Below are 18,642 nucleotides of genomic sequence, written 5' to 3'. Positions count from 1 at the left end.
TGTTCAAACAGCACGGTGAAATATGAGCACAAGAGCTGTGGACAGTTAAACCAAAGAACGACATTCACCTCTCAGATTGTTTCACTTGCATGTGTGCATGAACATATCAAAACAAAATGCATCAAAGTAACCCTGACAGTGATGTCATGCTTCTGAGTGTCTCTGCACTGAACTGAAACTGCAAATCAGACGGCTTAGTCATCAAGGACTGCTAGCAAGGCTGCAGTGATACCAGTCTGTGTAAAAGGCTGTCAGCGGTCTAGGATGACTAGGTGTTATCTTGTCTCAGAGTGGTGTCATCTTAGAGAGATACAGACAGACAGACAACACAGACATACAGTAAAACACAACTCTCTGCTGTCTGAATCCAGTCGTCCTCATGAGAAACCAGGTACAACTGTGTAAATCCACAAAAAACAAAACAAAGTAAACAGCCTCCTTTGTTTGTTCCAGGATAAAGACTTTGGGAAACAAACCCTCCATAAGGGTCACGCCAACCCGCTGGCAGAGGTGACGACCAGCCTGAAGACCTATCAGCACTTCACCCTGGAGAAGGCCTATCTAGGCGAGGACTTCTTCTGGGCTTTCACGCCCGTAGCGGGGGACTTTATACGGATACGATTCTTCACACCTGTCCGCATTGAGAGGTTGGTACCAGGGAGTTACAGGGTCCAAAGTGGTCATAGAGGTTATAAGGGTTGACACGTTGTGAAGGGTACCAAAAGATACAGTACAAAGGTGTTAAAGAGTCCTAGGGTTACCAAAAGGTTCTAGCAGGACACAGTCTGAGGGGTACCAGAGGTCAACAGGGCATTACATTTTTAGTGTACTCTACTACTAGTTGTACAGCCTCAAGGGTACTGTAGAGATTACAAGGTCTCAAGGATGCCAGGGAGCACTAAGGGATACAGGCAGGATCTCAGGGGTACCAGAGTATTCAAGAGGTTAGAGGGTGGGAGGGGTGCAATGAGATACCAGGGCATCAAAAGGTACTAGTGGGTGATTACATGGCATTGGGGGCACCAAGTTGTTGTAGGAGGGGTAAGAGGTTATTGAGAGTCAGGAGTAACAGAGGGTATCCGATACCAGGGGCACTAGAGGTCTTAAGGAGTTGCAAAGTCTCAGGGGTGCCAAACGGTAATAGAGGACTTACCACTAGGTGTTACAGGACCCCAGAGGTACCAGAGGGCACTAGGGGATACAGGACCGGATGGCATTAGGTGTACCAAGATGTCAAGGGTACCAGAGTGTACAAGAGGTTAATGGGTGTAAGGGGTATCATACAATCCCTGGGTCTAACATGGAACTGGAGGTTTCTAGGAGTTAAAATATCTCAGGGATATCACAGGGTATTTCTAGTATTACAGGGTCTCAGGGATACCAGAGGGCACTATGGGGTTAGATGATCTAGGGGGCACAGAATTGAATTAGGGATCCAAGATGTCAGGGGTAAGAGTTCCAAGGTATTGGTGTTACCAAAAGGTAGTAGTCGTCACACAATCACAGGTGTCCCAGAGGTCACTAGGTGTTACAGGGTGTGAGGGGTAACAGAAGATACAAGTGTATTACAGGGTAGTAGAGGGTACTGGGGAGTTACAGTCTTAAGGGTACCAAAAGGTGTATTATAAGTTACAGGATTTGATACTCTTGCATCAAACCAGAAGATACTGGAGAGTCACAAGGTGCGAGAGAGTACTAAGAGTTACAAGGTCCCATCCAGGTCTCTAGGATACCACAGGGTATCAAAGGGGTACCCTACAGGTTATAGGGTGTATTCCTCCACACCCTATAACCTGTAGTACCCTTTGTTAACTACAGTGATACCACCACTTCTCCTACAACTGTTACTACAACTTCTGCTACTGCTAATACTACTAGTTTGTTGCTACTAGTAATCATCATTTTCATCAATATGTAGTCACGAGTGATCTGGTGCTCGTTGTTTTATGAAACTTCTATGATATTGTTGTTTGTGAGTTATTTGTGCTGCTTTGTGTGTACTTTCTTGTTGAGTTTTGTGCCTTATTGTACGTATATGTATTGTTGAGTTTTGTACAGTTTCATATGTATTTTACTGTTGAGTTTTATGTATTTTAAAGGGTCATCTAGAGATGGGCTTTTCAAATTAGCTCATATGTGGCATTAGGTCATGTTATATACTTCTTCCTATACAAATAAACATTAAAATAAATGAAAAATATATATCATACTCACCAACTGTCTCGTCACATTTTTGTATTTCAGGTATTTCTTTCGGAGCGGGAACATCGAGCATCCAGGAGACAAACTCTTCAACACGTCAGTGGAGGTTCTGCCGTTCGATGTGAGTCTTTGAATCCGGTTACTGAACCAGTAATCAATCATTCATAGTTTTGTCCAATAATAATGTGTATTAATAACATTGTACTCACTAAGATAATATCTGAGATCTGTCTGATTGATTGACCGTTAGTGTCAGACTCTTTTTTTAGTGACATTACCATTTTCCCAGATCTCAACTATTGATTTGATGAGTACAATGTTATTATTAATGATAGAAATGATGGACAAAGCTGCAAAAATAACACCCAAGTTAGATTAAACTGGAATAATAGATCAATTTTATATTTTGATGAGATGTGTGGTGCATCTGAAGTAGGTGATCACATCTTAATACTTCCACATGGACACCTTACATTGCTGGGAACAAACTAAGTTTGTGGTTCCTTAAAATCGAGGCTGAGGGATGGATCACTACCTCTTCCTCCTCTGTGGTTGACTTTAAGACGGAGGCTGATTGAGACTGAGTGTCACAGCAGGACAGAGTGAGATATACTGAGAGAAAAGAGGATCCCCCACTGAGAGCAACCTCACCAGAGAAGAGAGGGAAGAAATAAAAAGAGGGAAAAAATCAACCGACAGTTTGAACAAGCCGAGGACACGTAGAGAAACGACTGGGGGGCAGGATGGAGGCGGTTGCCAGGGGTAACGCTGATCAGGAGAAGGGAGGAGAGGGAGATGATGGCAAGGTCTGATGGGAAAGGATGATGTGAAAGATGAAGAAGATAAACACAAGGAGCAACTAAACACAAAAGTCTGACAAACACTGAAATGTACTTTCCTAAACATCTGTTAACAAAAAGGTTTTGACACCCATCAAGGACTGTGTTCAAATCATATTCCGCCAACGCAGAATGGATGACTATGACTCAGGGAATGTTCTTTTTTCAATCTCTCAAGCTTTAAAAATTAACAGGGTCAGAGGGTTCGAGGTTGATGTTTCACTATGACAGATTTTACAAAGAGGCCTGAGAGGATGAAACAACCCAACATTTAGAGAAAACCAACAACAAACTAAAGAGTTTTGTTCTGTCTGCAACTCACAAAGCAAACACAACCCAACCTGCAACCAGACATCTTCACGTTTAAACTCAGGTAATGAAGGGATTTAGCCGATCAAATGTTACAGCCTGCCTATTGACTTGTCTGGTTGTCTTTGACAAATATCACAAAAGTGAATCTCCATTATGAAAATGTCCACGAAAAAGGACATTGTTATTAGAAACAAGCTGAAATTAGGAGAAAATGTAAATTCTACTTATTATTCTACATCCAGTTTGAATTTTATTTTCAGGTTTAGGTGGCACACTTTTGCCACTTTGAAAATGAAAAGACAATTTCAGCATCATCATCATTATTGTTATTATTATTATTATTATTATTATTATTATTATTATGTCAGTATTACTTTGGAGAACACTAAAACTAATTTGTCAGTGGTGTTTTAATTTTCATTTCGGTGGTAATTAAACATTTTTAAACATGTAAATGAAATTCTAGATTCAGAGAATGTAATTTATTTGACTTATTTTATTTCATTTGGATCCTATTAGCATCCGCAGAGTGGTTGTTTGTCTTCCTGGAGTCCAAACAACATGAGCAACAATTCATCTTTGTTTTGGTTGTGAATTTAATGTTTCCATAAACAGATTCAATAAAATGCCATCGAACCCCAACGTTGTTCTTCAGTGTGGATTTTTAGGGCTGATACTGATCAATGTTTTAATGTGATTAGCATTGAATGATTGATCATGATCACTATGAGTACAGAAAATTAAAAAAATATCTTAATAAGATTTAAAAAAAAAAAGGGGTATAATAATCAAATAGAGTGTTTATGTCCTTCATCTCTATTATCTCTAACTATTATCACATTGATCAATAAAATGAGAAAAATCAAAACAAGCCAAATATAGTAAAATAAATGTACATATGGAAAGGTAGACAAACTTAAAATTAAAAACTACAGTCAAAATAAATAGAAACAATAATAATAATAATCAAAAAGGTTCCAAAATTGCAATAACTAAAGATCTGTGTGAGATTAATCAATTATTGTTTTAGTGACTTTTTGACTTTGTCATCAATCATGCACACACTAGTTAATTAAATTATTTGATTTTAATATTGGCAGATGTAAACTTCCATATTTTCTCGCTTCTTCTCAAGCTTGTAGAATATTTTTAATGTTTCCCATCCATCCATTCATTTAAAGTTATTTATACACATACGTATATATTTATATTATATATTCTACTACAGTATGTTACTATAACAGGGAAGTTAATTTGTGTATTTGTGTGTATTTTCCAGAACATCCAGGCAGAGAAAGAGGCCTTGACAGAAGGGAGGGAGAAAACGCCAAAGTACCATCGGACAGAAGACGGATTCATCAGAATAGGTGAGTGAGGATGTCGTGATCATCACAGAATTATCAATAATCTTTTTACATATTAACTCAATTATTCAAATTTACATAGGGGGGAAAGTTATGTTCCTGTCCAACTTAATCAAATGTTTGTTTTCTGACAGATTTTTGGTTAAATTTGTGTTAATAATGTAGACATGAGATCTGTAAACATCAGTATAAGACTCATCATACCAGCAGAGACACAACAGTCTGTTATTCAGGACGACATCCCTCAGCTTCTGTTTTCCTGCAACAACGAGGACACGAATGCATCCACACACACACTCACCATAGTAGAGCTTCAGCGATTAATCGATTAGTTGAGTAATTGATTGACAGAAAATTAATCTGCAACTATTTTGATATGTGAATAGTCTGTTATAAACTGAACAGAATATCTTTCAGTTTTGGACTGTTGATTGGACAAAACCAGTGGTGGAAAGTAACTGAGTACATTTACTCAAGTACTGTTTAGAGGTACTTGTACTTTACTTGAGTATTTCCATGTGATGCTACTTTCTACATTTCAGAGGGAAATATTGTACTTTCTACTCCACTACATTTATTTGACAGCTTTAGTTACTTTTCAGATGAAGATTTGACACAATGGATAATATAACAAGCTTTTAAAATACAACACATTGTTAAAGATGAAACCAGTGGTTTCCAACCTTTTTGGCTTTTGACGTCTTACAAAAAGCAGTGTGTAGTCGGGGTCACATTTCACATGTCTATGAGTTGTTAACAGCTCCACCAAATAGTGATTTTTCCCTCTAAACTTCTCACATGCTTTCATTTCAATAAATGTTCAAATGATCCAATATTTCAGCAAAAATCAAAGATTAGAGAAAAAGTCCAAAAACTGAAAACAGATTTGTGTATCAGAACTTTGTTTTTTCTTCTTTCCTCTCCCATTAATCATCTCACCACCCCTCAGATTTATCTGCTGACCCTTTGGAGGGGCCCCGACCCCTAGGTTGGGAACCACTGGACTAAACTAGCAAACTGTATATAAAGTAGTGTAAACTAGCTCCACCTCCAGCAGCTACAACAGTAACATGCTGCTCTAACACTGATGCTTCACTATTAATAATCTAATGATGTCATATATAATAATATATCAGTCAGAGGGACCAAACCACTACTTTTACTGCAATACTTTAACTACATCAAGCTCATAATACTTATGTACTTTTACTGCAATACTTTAACTACATCAAGCTCATAATACTTATGTACTTTTACTGCAATACTTTAACTACATCAAGCTCATAATACTTATGTACTTTTACTGCAATACTTTAACTACATCAAGCTCATAATACTTATGTACTTTTACTGCAATACTTTAACTACATCAAGCTCATAATACTTATGTACTTTTACTGTAGGAGGATTTTTCATGCAGGACTAATGGAGTATTTTTACATTGCTGTATTGGTACTTTTACTGGACAAAACAAGACATTTGAAGACTTTGATGTGATCGACAATTTTCACAGTTTTCTGAATTAATGATTAATGATTAAATTGAGAAAATAAGTTAGTTGCAGCTCTATACTATGTGGACTCTAAATGGTACTACAGGCCTCTCCAACCCTGAGCTTAGCCTCGTCTACTGCAGCCTCTCTGATAAAGAGAAACACACAGTCACTAAACCCTTTATGCACATTTTTAATGTGGGAATGAAAATAACCAGAAGAATTGCCAGAAATTAGATTAAAAAAGTGTAAAAGTTGGTATTACCCCTCAAACAACCCTTTAAAAAAAGAGAAATCTTTCCTTCTTTGTCCTGATGAAGAGCAGCAGTAACATAAACTCACGCTGAAGGCAGTTCTGTGTGAAGGGTTTGTGGGACATTTACAAGTTTGGCCGGTGATGTAAAGTTCACTGGTTTGGGGAAATTTCTAATATTATTTTATGAGTTATGTAAGCAGTAAAACAGTAGCACTGAGCAGTAGCGGGTCAGCTGGTAGCTGCAGGGTTTGTAGGTGGTTCTGAGCACAACTTCTTGACAATAAATCATCTGTTAGAAGTTTCTGTGTTGCTCTGATCAGCTGTTCAGACAGATAAACATCAACACAAACAATAAACCAGTAGGTAAACACACCTGCAGCAGGTAAACACGCCTGCAGCAGGTAAACACGCCTGCAGCAGGGGGCGCTGTAACCGACTGCTGACTGGTGAGAGGTCAGCAGCTTGACGACAAAACCTGATTTATTAGGATATGTGTAAATTAATAAAAGATTCAAGACAGTAACACGGTCGTAAATTTACTTTACTTTAGTTTATTACATGTTATTACAGGGACAATGTACAAAAAAACATTAATCTCACACAAGGAGAAGAAAAACACTAATCAACTAATGCAGTTAATACAAATACACGTTCAAAATACATTTAATACTAAATATACAAAAAAATGTGAATAAATACACATAATTACAAGAAGTTAACAAAAAGGACTAAAAGCTTACAGTCATGCTAGCGGTTAGCGTCACCATGAGGTTGACCACAGAAGTCAACCTCATGGTGGCGCTAGAGGAAAAGTCTGTCAGATTCATCCATGAATGTCTAAATCAATCCATCCAACAGTAACAGAAATATTTCAGTCTGGACCAAAGTAATGAACAGACCGACATTACATCCACTGAGCTGTGCTGCTAGCATGGCTAAAAAATAAATAAACACATAAACTAATTTAATATCATTTATTTGGTCTTTTAGTGGAGCTTCAGGGTTTATTTCTCCATCAGCAGAATGTCGTTTTCCTCGGTGGGGTTTATATATTTTTGATTTCAGCAGATTTATTTGGACCTTCAATAGATGTTTTGACCTGCTGTCTCCAATACAAATATAACAAGAAGAAGAAGAACCAACAGAAAATGTCTTTAATAGACCTTCTCAACAGTTTGTGCTGTAAAAACATTGAATCTGGAGACTTTTCTTTTTCATCTTTCCTCCAAAAAGTGACCTAATTTCTGAGACCATTTCAGTCCACTGAGGATTTAAAGAAGGTATGAAGAGAGGGTGGCGTGCAGGAGGAGAGGAGGGCGAGTCTGATCTGACATCATAAATTACCAGCAGCTCTTTATCCCCTTCATTAATTTTTCAGATGAGTCGGCGGATCGATCCATGCCGCCTCTCCTTCACTCTATTAATTTCAGCGAGCTGCCTTCAGACCTCCTGCGTCTGCAGAGAAACGCAGAGATCGTCCACACGTTTCAATAAGATTCACCGTGTGAGAGATTCAGGACTAAACAGGAAGTTAAAGAAGGAAAGCAGAAACAGAGAAGATGAGATTATATACACATCTGTTCCTCTTTACCATGAAGATAATCTTTCTCCAACGTCAAACAAGTCCCGGTCGTCTAAATGTGAAGAATAAATCCGGTTTATTGCAACTTGCATTTGCATTTGTCCATCATTTCTAACTTTAATAACACTATAGTCATTATGTTAATGTCTGAGATCTGTTTCACACTCACTTTATAGTGATTCTGTTCCTCCACATCTCAGATATTAACTTAATGAGTTCAGCAGCGGTGGAAGAAGTACTCAGATCCTTTACTCCTTTATGTAGTTAAAGTATTGCAGTAAAAGTACATAAGTATTATGAGCTTGATGTAGTTAAAGTATTGCAGTAAAAGTACATAAGTATTATGAGCTTGATGTAGTTAAAGTATTGCAGTAAAAGTACATAAGTATTATGAGCTTGATGTAGTTAAAGTATTGCAGTAAAAGTACATAAGTATTATGAGCTTGATGTAGTTCAAGTATTGCAGTAAAAGTACATAAGTATTATGAGCTTGATGTAGTTAAAGTATTGCAGTAAAAGTACATAAGTATTATGAGCTTGATGTAGTTAAAGTATTGCAGTAAAAGTACATAAGTATTATGAGCTTGATGTAGTTAAAGTATTGCAGTAAAAGTAGTGGTTTGGTCCCTCTGACTGATATATTATTATATATGACATCATTAGATTATTAATAGTGAAGCATCAGTGTTAGAGCAGCATGTTACTGTTGTAGCTGCTGGAGGTGGAGCTAGTTTACACTACTTTATATACAGTTAGCTAGTTTAGTCCAGTGGTTCCCAACCTAGGGGTCGGGCCCCTCCAAAGGGTCAGCAGATAAATCTGAGGGGTGGTGAGATGATTAATGGGAGAGGAAAGAAGAAAAAACAAAGTTCTGATACACATGGACAAAACTACAAAAATAAATTGTAATAACCTGGAGTTATCCTTTAGCTACATATCAGGCTGTTTAGTTTGAGCACTTTATGGCCGTTTGGCTTCATCTTCTCTGGTGGTGAAAACGAGCTCATTAAGATCTCTGAGTCTGAACTCCAGCATGTGCTGCCTGTCAAACATTTGTTGGCGTCGACGTCTAAGACAAGATATAATTACATTCAGAGCTGCTTTCTTACCCCATTGAGAATTGTCCCTGCCACATGGCAGCATGTTCGTCAAACTGTCCTGTTACTCTTGATCTTGTATTGAATCCATAACTGTCAGTGTTCCCTTTAAAAAATACAGAACATCACTGCAGAGAGAACAGACAGATTCAACCTCCGGGTTTTATCTTCTTCATTTTCTGTCTCTGTGTGATCTCTGTTTCTGAGAAAAAGCTCTTAGACTGCAGTACATGTCGCTGGATCCTGAATGAAAGCCATAATACCCACAATAATAACAGATAATACCTGTGATAAACAATAACACACACACATGCACCCCAGACGCTGCTCTTTGTTGGGATTACGGTCACACTGGTACCTGGATGCATCACATCTAGGATGATAATCCCAGTAAATAAAATCCTCTGGGGGGGATTATTGCTCTGTTGAGGTGCAGTCACACCAAAAACCAACGTTCACCGAGCAGAAAGAGGACTGAACACCAGCGGGACGCCAGATGGGCCCTGATGGAGACGAATGCAGTGATAATACACACACACACACACAAAACATCACTTTTTATTTCTGCACTGACAGCCGACAGTCATATAAGGAAGAAAACCATCACAAAACCACAGGGGTTAGTTAATGGACTTTGGATAAATGTAATGGGTCTTAATAACCCTGTAAATTATGCACAAAAAGCATAAAGATCCCTCAATTACACGAACCTCCATCAGCAAATGAATATATAAATAATAAACCAGGAATAAATCCCTTAAAAACCCCATGGAGGTAAGTAACCCTTACTCTTATTATCGGGGCTTTTAGCCATGCAAGCTGCATCTCTGTGGACGGAAACTTAACTCCATCCACCACTTTGCTTCAGACAGAAATATCTCAACAACTGTTGGATGAATTGCTGTGAGATTTAGTTCAGACATTCATGTTCCACTCTGGAGATGAATTGTAATAACTTTGATGATCCGCTCACTTTTCATCTCGTGCCCCCATCTGGTTAAAACTGTAATTTGTCCAAAACTTAAAAGTACAGGAAACTTTCATTTTAATATTATATATATTAATATGTCGGGAATACATGTGATGTAACGTTCAAAGCATTTAAACTTACAGAAAACATCAAAAAAACAACTAATGTATATGTGGATATACTGAACTGTACATACACACAAATCTTTATTTTATTTATTTATTATTTTATCACAGTAACAATATGGAATACATAGAGGAGTGGGCAACAAAGGAGAGGGAGTTTATGATGAGATGACTTTGTTGAGTTGTTTTGTGTATTTAAATGTTGAGGTTGAGCGTTAGTGTCCATATTGTAATTCTTGTATTTGTGTTATTTGAGATGTAGGAACTGAATTGATATCACTCAAATGAAAAAGTGTGTCCAAACCTTTGACTGGTACTTCATATTGTTAAGAAATGCTAATAAAAAGTTATACACAGAGAAAAAACTAAAAATCACCTTTAATTTTTATTATTTTTCTTGCAGAATCCATACACCATATGATATCCAAATAAAGAGAAACTAATGATTATTACACCATAAACATGTTAATTACAATGCAAAACCACTGACAAAAACCAAAAAACATCAAAGAATGGGTGCACATTTAATACAAACAATACTACCAAAAATAGGAGTTGAGAATCAGAATATTGTCATGATACTCAGGTACAATGAAATTTCTCTGTTTGGTTTCTCTCAATGTAGTTTAGACAAATAAATAAAAGCAGTATCAGAAAACAGCAGTAATAGCAGCATAATGGGTAAATTAAATTTACACATCCACAATATTAATAAATAGATGTTAAATCTTTGTGTTGTGTAGGTTGGTGTCTGTGTTACATCATTATCTGATTTTCTTGGTATCTTGTATTTTCTATAAATGACTGCGTGTTTTAAAAGGGTTGTCGCAAGGCATTCTGGGATTTAAATGACCCAAAAAACACACAAACCACATTCCTGAAAGTCTGTGAACATCACAGATTCCTCTAAATGTAACATGTGAAAGTCCATCAGGTTATTGATCCTATTGATCGTCTCTTCCAGGAACGTTCCAGAATGGGATCGCGGAGGGGGAGGTCGACCCCACCTTTGGGCCCCTGGAGGCCATGCGTCTCTCAGTGATAACGGACTCACCGGTCTGGGTGATCCTCAGCGAGGTGAGGTGGTCTGGGTGGATAGCTGGGACCAGTTTAAAACTGGTTTGACACACAGCAGCTCAGGGTTTTGTTTAGAAACGCCTTTGAATGGAGACATTTATCCAAAATGACAGTAGATAAGGAGCAGTGAACAGGGCGGCGGAGGTCTTTGGGTAGGTGTAGGGGTCAATGGGTGTCTGCAGTTAAGTAGATTTCAGTAAAGGTTTCATGAGTCCCGAAGTCCTTGCTGGGGTTCTAGAGGGGTAAATAAAGAGGTTCTTTAAGTGGAAGGAAATTTCTAAGAGTGGTTTGAGCATCCTTTAGGGGGTCTAAGGTCTTAAAAAGTCCCAGTGGAGTTGTGAAGGTTCAACAGGTGCTAGAGAGGGTTAAGGTTCAAGGGATGCCTGCAGAGGTTCCACAACTTTCAGAGAGGTTTACATTAATCCCTGAATTAGTCTTTAATGGGGTTCCAAGAATCCTGGAGAGGGTTCCTATTGTCATTGATGTGATCCCAGACATGTTTTGCAGGTTCAAAAGGTACTAGAACATATTTAGGGGGCTTTTGAAGGGGGTTCCAGGAATCCCAGTAGTAGTTCTGGCTGGTTACAGAAGTTGCAAGTTCTTGACAGGTTTTCAAGGCGCCTTGATGGCTTTTGAGTACCAGATAGTTTGGACGGATGTTAGGATTCTTTGGAGTCCCTTTACTTGTGTGTTGAATGGGTTTTTAAAGGTTTTGGGGTGGTTACAATGGATAATGAAGGATAATTCCAGATTTTTCATGATCTCTGGGAGTTGAAGGGGGACAAAAGGCTGGTTCCAGGTTCCTCAGTTGAGTTTGAGAGGGTCTGCAGGAGTTCCACTGTTTTCAGGAAGGGTTCCAGGACTTCTGAGATCCTTTCTGGGCCTCTAGGGGGGTAAATAAAGTGGTGTTCTGGAGGTTCAAGAGGTCATTGTTGTGGTTCCAGGCGTGTCTTTCCAATAATGCCAGATGGGTTTTTAAAGAGTTTAAGGAAATTTCAGATTTTCTTTAAAAAGTTCTTGGTGTGAGGTCCCTGGATTCATCGGAGGGGATAAGGGAAATTCTAGGTCTGGTTAAGAGTTCTGAGGATTTAGTCAAAGTTCAAACGACATTAAGTCTTGATTGCTTTTTGCTTAATCAAAAGGAGTTTTGTTTTTATTTAGGTCGACCACTCCTAAAATGGTGTTTATGTCAAAAGGTTAATTTCAGAAGAAATCTCTCTACAATAGAACATGTTCCTAAAACAACAAATAAACTCATATGGTTTGTTAGTCAGACTAATTCACACTACAAAGTAGGAATGTGGAATGCAAACCTTTGAGCGTGAACTCCTGACCTCTGACCTCTCTCTGAGAGTCGGTGAGGAGAAAGTCCTTCTGTCTTTAACCCTTTGATGAATAAATTAGTGTGGGTTCAGTGGAGAACTTAAGCGTCTTGTGACTTGCAGGAACATTTCTTTAAGAAATCACCAGCATCAATCCAAAAATATCTGGATCACTATCAACTCCAAGATCACTATTAGTCTGAACTCATTTGTTTCTGTATTTTATTTTGAGTTTATGTCTTCCAAACTCTAATGCACAAAGTCAAACTGTGCAGCACTTTTATAAAAGGGAACTCTGTAAAACAAATCAATGAATTCATTTCAGTTCTTGTAATTTTAAAGACAAAATCAATCATCACATTACAAACGTATTTCATTTATCATATTTAACCATCGTTTAACTCCTGATACCTCTGAACGGAGCCATTTCCCCCTCAAAGGTTTTTAGTTTGCCATCAGTGAGATTCTTATCAAATATTTATCTGCACTTGTAACATCAGCTGCTATTAAACATAAATACATAACTAAAACAACATCTGAAGGAATGGTGGTTCAATATATGGTCTCCAAGAAATTGTGAATTTCTTGTCAGTGAGGCAGAAGTTTGGGACATAAACCAAAATCTGTGATAGTGGTTCGGCCTCATTCCTGCCACACATTTGTGAGATATTGATGAAAACTGTTTGGTGAGAATTAGTTTTTGATAATGATCATTTTATTTTAAAATGCAGCAATGAGTAAAATAGTTATGGACATGTTTACAGTGTTGATGCTTTGATAGACTCTGTATTAACTCAGCTGATACAGATGTTTTTATTTTCTGTGTCAAGTCGAAATTCAACATTTTGCTCAAATCTGTGACAAGTTTTTCAAATTGAAACTTTGTTGTGAATATTAAGTTTCTGTTTTATTTATGATATTACAACACAAATGTGAAAATATAATTTTACAGTGTGACTGAACACTGTGAGAACCAGCAGGACTGCCGATGAATCATTTCTACTTATTACTACATTTAATGTGTTTTATTGAATATGAATGTTCTATTTTTAGCTTTAATGAGTGTTTTATACATAATTTATTCTGTCTCTCCAGTTTTGTAGTATTGTCTTTTTGGTTATTAGTGAGATTAGTGGGAAAAGTTTAAAGGTGGGACATGAGGGAATATTCAGATACAGAATCTCAGATGGTTTACTGTTAAAATACTGTGGTGCACTGTGAGTTCATACTGGTTCTTACTGGTTTCTGTGGTCTGTCTTCTCTCAGATCTTCATAAAGAAAGCAGAGTGAAGCTCCTCTCCCCTTCAGCGATACCTCAGCACCTCCGAGCGTCCGAGCGCCGAGCTGCTCGCCAGCTGCCGTCCCGCTCACCAGTTCCCCACCGCGGTGCCACAGCGCCGCCTTCTGGCCGGACCTCGCCACTGCGGGGCTGAACAGACGAGAGACTGAACAAACAGACCACACAGACAGACAGACAGACAGACAGACAGACAGATGATAACAGGACACGCAGGAAAAAACCTGTCGCCTGGTTTTGCACAACGCGCAGAAAGAGAAACTCCTCTCAGACGATGCTGTAATTAATCATGAAACCTGTATTTATGTGTACATACAGTGAGGTAAATGTTGAAAACACTGGTAACTGTCAAGGCGGTGGCGAGAGCACCATGCCACCTCTGATGATGAAACTGTCGCTTCAAAAGACTCAAAGGCCTCTTTCTATCTGCAGACGGCCAGTCCGGACCTTTCTATCAACACTATCCCACCAGTTATACCCCACAGTAACCATGTATGTGCATATATGCATAGAAACACACTATCATATGAATGCCCTCAGTGTGTTGATACGTGTCTGTATGTTGCTGCTCGGGGGTTGACGAGTTGCCTTAAACAAAGACGAAGAGCAGATTTACTTCAAACAGAAACGACCCCGGATCCAAAAATGTAGCAACCACCGATACCCAGAATCCTATGCTGCGACCTCGGACCTTCTCACACAGCGTTTATCATTGTGGCTTGACACTACTGACGATGGAAGAAGGCTGGTATTTAGTGTTTTTTTTATGATTCACTTTATTTTAAGTTAACTGAGGCCTTGTCACTGATGACTGCTCTGTGTTCTACTTCGCAGTACTTTAATTTACTCTGCTGTGCTCTATAGTACTCCACTGTACTGTAGTTTTTTCAGTCCAGTGCAAAAAGTCTTTTCTTTCTTTTCTTCAGTCTCTCATTGACATGTTTGGTAATAAATAGTAAAATAATAAAAATTCTTCCACCGGTTTAATTTTCATTTCTCCATAAAGACGCTTTCAGTCATCCACTGGGACTTTGGTTTGTAGTGGGAGACTCATGTTTGTTTGAATTTTTTGATAAATTGTTCCCTGAAATTACTAATTTGTGCCTTTTTATATCCTTAATTTGTTCCTGAATCAAGTTGTTTCCTTCAGTCTGTGTCCTCGTCACCTCCACACTCTCACTTTAGACCAATTTAATTTAATCCTGCTTGATTCGGAGCTTTGACTGAGGTATGTAGATCTACGGTGTGTGGCCAAAAGTAAGTGGACAGCTGTGTCCTACTTTTGGTCTGTCAGCGTACAGTCATATTTTAGACAGCGTTGTTTGTGTTTGTCCCTTTGACACAGAGCAGCTGTGAAATGGTTTTTCCCAGTTTGGTGTGGAAATCAATCTCATCACGAGCCAACCAAACTAACAAACAAACAAACAAACAAAAAGCCAAAGGAAAGAATGCTAAACTAATCATTGTGAATAAACATATAATAATAACAGTTCACCGATCAGCTGACAGTAATCCTGTAAAAACAAAAACTGCATATTAAATAAAAAAACATTAAATGAAAAAATTAGAAATCAAGAATTATATGTGATGAAAGTTTCTTTTTAAAAGCAACAGGAGGTATCTGAATGAATACTGATCATGTTTCATTTTGTAAGAAAATTAATTTACATATAAACACACATGATGAATATTAACATGAAATACTGAGAGAAGATGTTTTCTGAACATGAAGTTTATGGAGAGTAAAGCTGTATTATGTTTTGGCCCAAACAATATTAGCATCAACCAAAAATAGTGATGAATCATGAAATAATGTTAGTTAGTACATAAGACACACTGATGATCCTCAGTAACCTGAGAAATGTCTCTTCAGTCTGCTAACACCTGAACGCACCTCCTGCAGATATTATGACATTATTATTATATTAAACAAATGTTCTTGTGGGAGCAAATCTCTGCAGACAGGTTCTAACTTGTGCTGGAGTCTTTAACCAGAAGACCGAAGGCTGCACATTAATAACACACGTTACACCATCTCATGTACAGTAATGTTCAGCTGTCCACGTACTTTCGGCCTTTACTGCACATTTCTTATTGTGTGCTGAAGGTTTTGGCTGTTAAACACAGTGTCGTGTTTTTGTATTTGACATTGATTAAAATATAAAAGCAGTGACTTGCAGTTGTTCACGTTTCAGTTTCTCAGCTCAGATGAAAAGTGAACGTTGAACATGCAGGAAGGCAGCAGTGGAAGCTGTGAGGTACTTTTACTTTCCAGTTGATGCTACTTTGTATTTCTACTCCAAGATATTTCAGGGGGAAATATTGTACTTTTTCAGGTATTTTCCACCTCAGTGTGTGTTTCCAGGTGTGTGTCTGTGTAAAAAGTATAAAACCTTTTGATGATGTCACAAGCCGAGGTGGAAAGTACCAGAAAAAGAAGAACTACAGAGTTCTGCAAACGTCACATCTGTCTAACCAACGCTGACTCGAGTGACATCACACACACATCTGGAAAGCTCAAGTTTAAAAAGTAAACAAATCTCGGGGGTGTTGAGTTAGAAAGATGTGAGGTGAGCAGAGCAGACTCTACTAGCATCACGCACCACAATCTCCAGGTGCATTGTGGGTAATGTAGGCGCCAGGTTTTGACAGGATAATAAAGACGATATCTCTGGTTCTGCTGCATCAACGTTGATCCTTTTTTTTTCCAACAGTGTTGCAGGAGTGAAATGATGAATCTGTGGAGGACAGAAACGTAGAGGCCCCTTTTCAGATCAATATTTTATATGTTTATAAAATGTGCATCGATACAGATCAGACTATCAAACAGTATAACTTGTTAACATCTGATCTACTTCCACAACATTAAAATGCTGCTTAAATATAAACATCAGTGAATCAATATGAATAATTATAATCATTTATAACACTCTAAATTGATCCATTTTGAATAAAACATGCTTTCATTTTGATACTTAAAATACATTTTGCTAATTTTTGCCGAAACTTCTGTACTTTTACTCACGTAGATTTTGAATTTTGAATACAGGACTTTTACTTGTGATGGAGTATTTTTTTCATCATGGTGATAAAACATCTCAGTGCTTCTTCCACCCCTGCAGAGAAGAACCTGCTACACACTGAAATACAGTCAGTTAACTGCTGTTGAAACAACTAAACAGTGTTTTTTTACATCTGAAACGCAGACCAGAGATGAAATCCATCTGTTCTTGGGTTCTCAGTTACTCAAACACAGTAATTATTTATTTAAGGGAACAAACTCACAATTCCATGGAACAAGATTACTCATTTGAAGGAAGGATTCATCAAAAGCTTTCCTCCTTCAGATGCAGCTCAGTGCACCTGTCTGGACGTGTTTAAGGGGATCAAATGGAAAACGGACGACGCAGCAGAACTTCGGCTTTGAAGTGAAGCGTCTTCGAGCTTCAGGAAACATCCTGAATTTGTTTCTTTGTTTGTTTCGTTGTAAGATGCACTTGAATGCATCGCTATAATCTTGTGTTTGTCTTTTGTATCCTTTAGATAAAATTCTATTTAAATGATCTTAAACTTCTATCCAATCTGTGAATTGTAATAAAGACAGAAATTGAAACGGTTTCTGGTGTCGGGTTGTTTCGGTTGGTCGCTTCCCTTCACTTTTTTAAGTGACTAGTTGGGCAAATTTCTGGGAATGTCGTCATGTTTCATCAAAGAAAATGATGAAATACCAACATGGCTGCACTGGTTAGAAACTGATTCATCACAGAGAAGCTGTGACGTACACGTTTATATTAATATTCACGCAAAAAAGCTGAAGCTGAGTTTATTTTCTTTTACATGTACACATGAAAAATGGTGACAGAAAATACAAGTGACCCCGTGTGACCTTTACAAACAAGAGAGTCCAACTTTTAACTGTCTGAACGAGCAGAATAAACATGTTTAACTGTGATTAATTAAAGAGTTTAGGGTTAAATTGAGGATTAAAGGAGTTAATCAGCAACTTTAAGGTTCATCACAGTGACTGATGGAGTAAAAGCAGCCTGTTGTTTGTGGGTCTGGTGATGTGACGGTCACATGACTGAAGATCACATGATTCTCACAGCTCTCCACTGACCTGCAGACCGAATTAAAGGAATAGTTCTGGGAAATAAGTTTATTTTTCTTTCTTTCTGAGAGTGAGATGTCAGTCTCACGTTGATGTGTTCAGTACAGACCTGCATTCGGGACGTGGTTAGCGTAGCTTAGCATAAAGACTGGAAGCAGAGGGAAACTGCTAGCCTGGCTCTGTCCACAATTCAAAGATACACTTATCAGCTCACAGATTAATGTATGTTATATCTTGTTTGTTTAATCTGCACACAAACAAAAATGTAAAAACAAACATGGTTTCAGGGATTTATGTGCCAGAACTATTTTCACTATTTGTCAGAAGCATCAGTCATCGCATTTAATCTTTATAGATGACTGAGAGACAACATATCAGTATTTATATAATGAGAGTGGGCTTAAGGTTGGAAAAACTGGTTTGTCTGGTTCAATTCCCTGGTTAGCCGCTGAGATGCCCTTGAACAAGACCCTTATAGGACAAGTTCACAATTTTTCAAGCATGTCTTATACCAGCAGTCAGATGTCGATATCAACAGTGAAAGAGGTTTTCCTCGCTGTAATCATTCCTCCTGTTCATACTGGATATTAAAAGATCCT

The 18,642-nt window shown here is 38.0% G+C and overlaps 1 protein-coding gene across 1 annotated transcript in view; it reads left to right on the top strand.

Annotated features, from left to right (window-relative positions):
- The window catches only part of mgat4b (alpha-1,3-mannosyl-glycoprotein 4-beta-N-acetylglucosaminyltransferase B), a 107,422-nt gene extending 92,394 nt beyond the window's left edge, over positions 1-15,028 (top strand). Inside the window, exons 11-15 of the mRNA XM_044363192.1 lie at positions 454-647; positions 2,245-2,323; positions 4,633-4,720; positions 11,204-11,316; positions 13,905-15,028. Of these exons, the coding sequence (XP_044219127.1) occupies positions 454-647; positions 2,245-2,323; positions 4,633-4,720; positions 11,204-11,316; positions 13,905-13,928 (498 nt within the window). The 3' untranslated portion in view covers positions 13,929-15,028. The remainder of the gene's footprint in view (positions 1-453; positions 648-2,244; positions 2,324-4,632; positions 4,721-11,203; positions 11,317-13,904) is intronic.
- Positions 15,029-18,642: the final 3,614 nt, after the last annotated feature.

The sequence above is a fragment of the Thunnus albacares genome, chromosome 10, assembly GCF_914725855.1.
Source record: "Thunnus albacares chromosome 10, fThuAlb1.1, whole genome shotgun sequence".
NCBI classification, from domain to species: domain Eukaryota; kingdom Metazoa; phylum Chordata; class Actinopteri; order Scombriformes; family Scombridae; genus Thunnus; species Thunnus albacares.
Note: the sequence above shows the minus strand (reverse complement) of the source record. Positions and strands in the feature narration are given on the sequence as shown.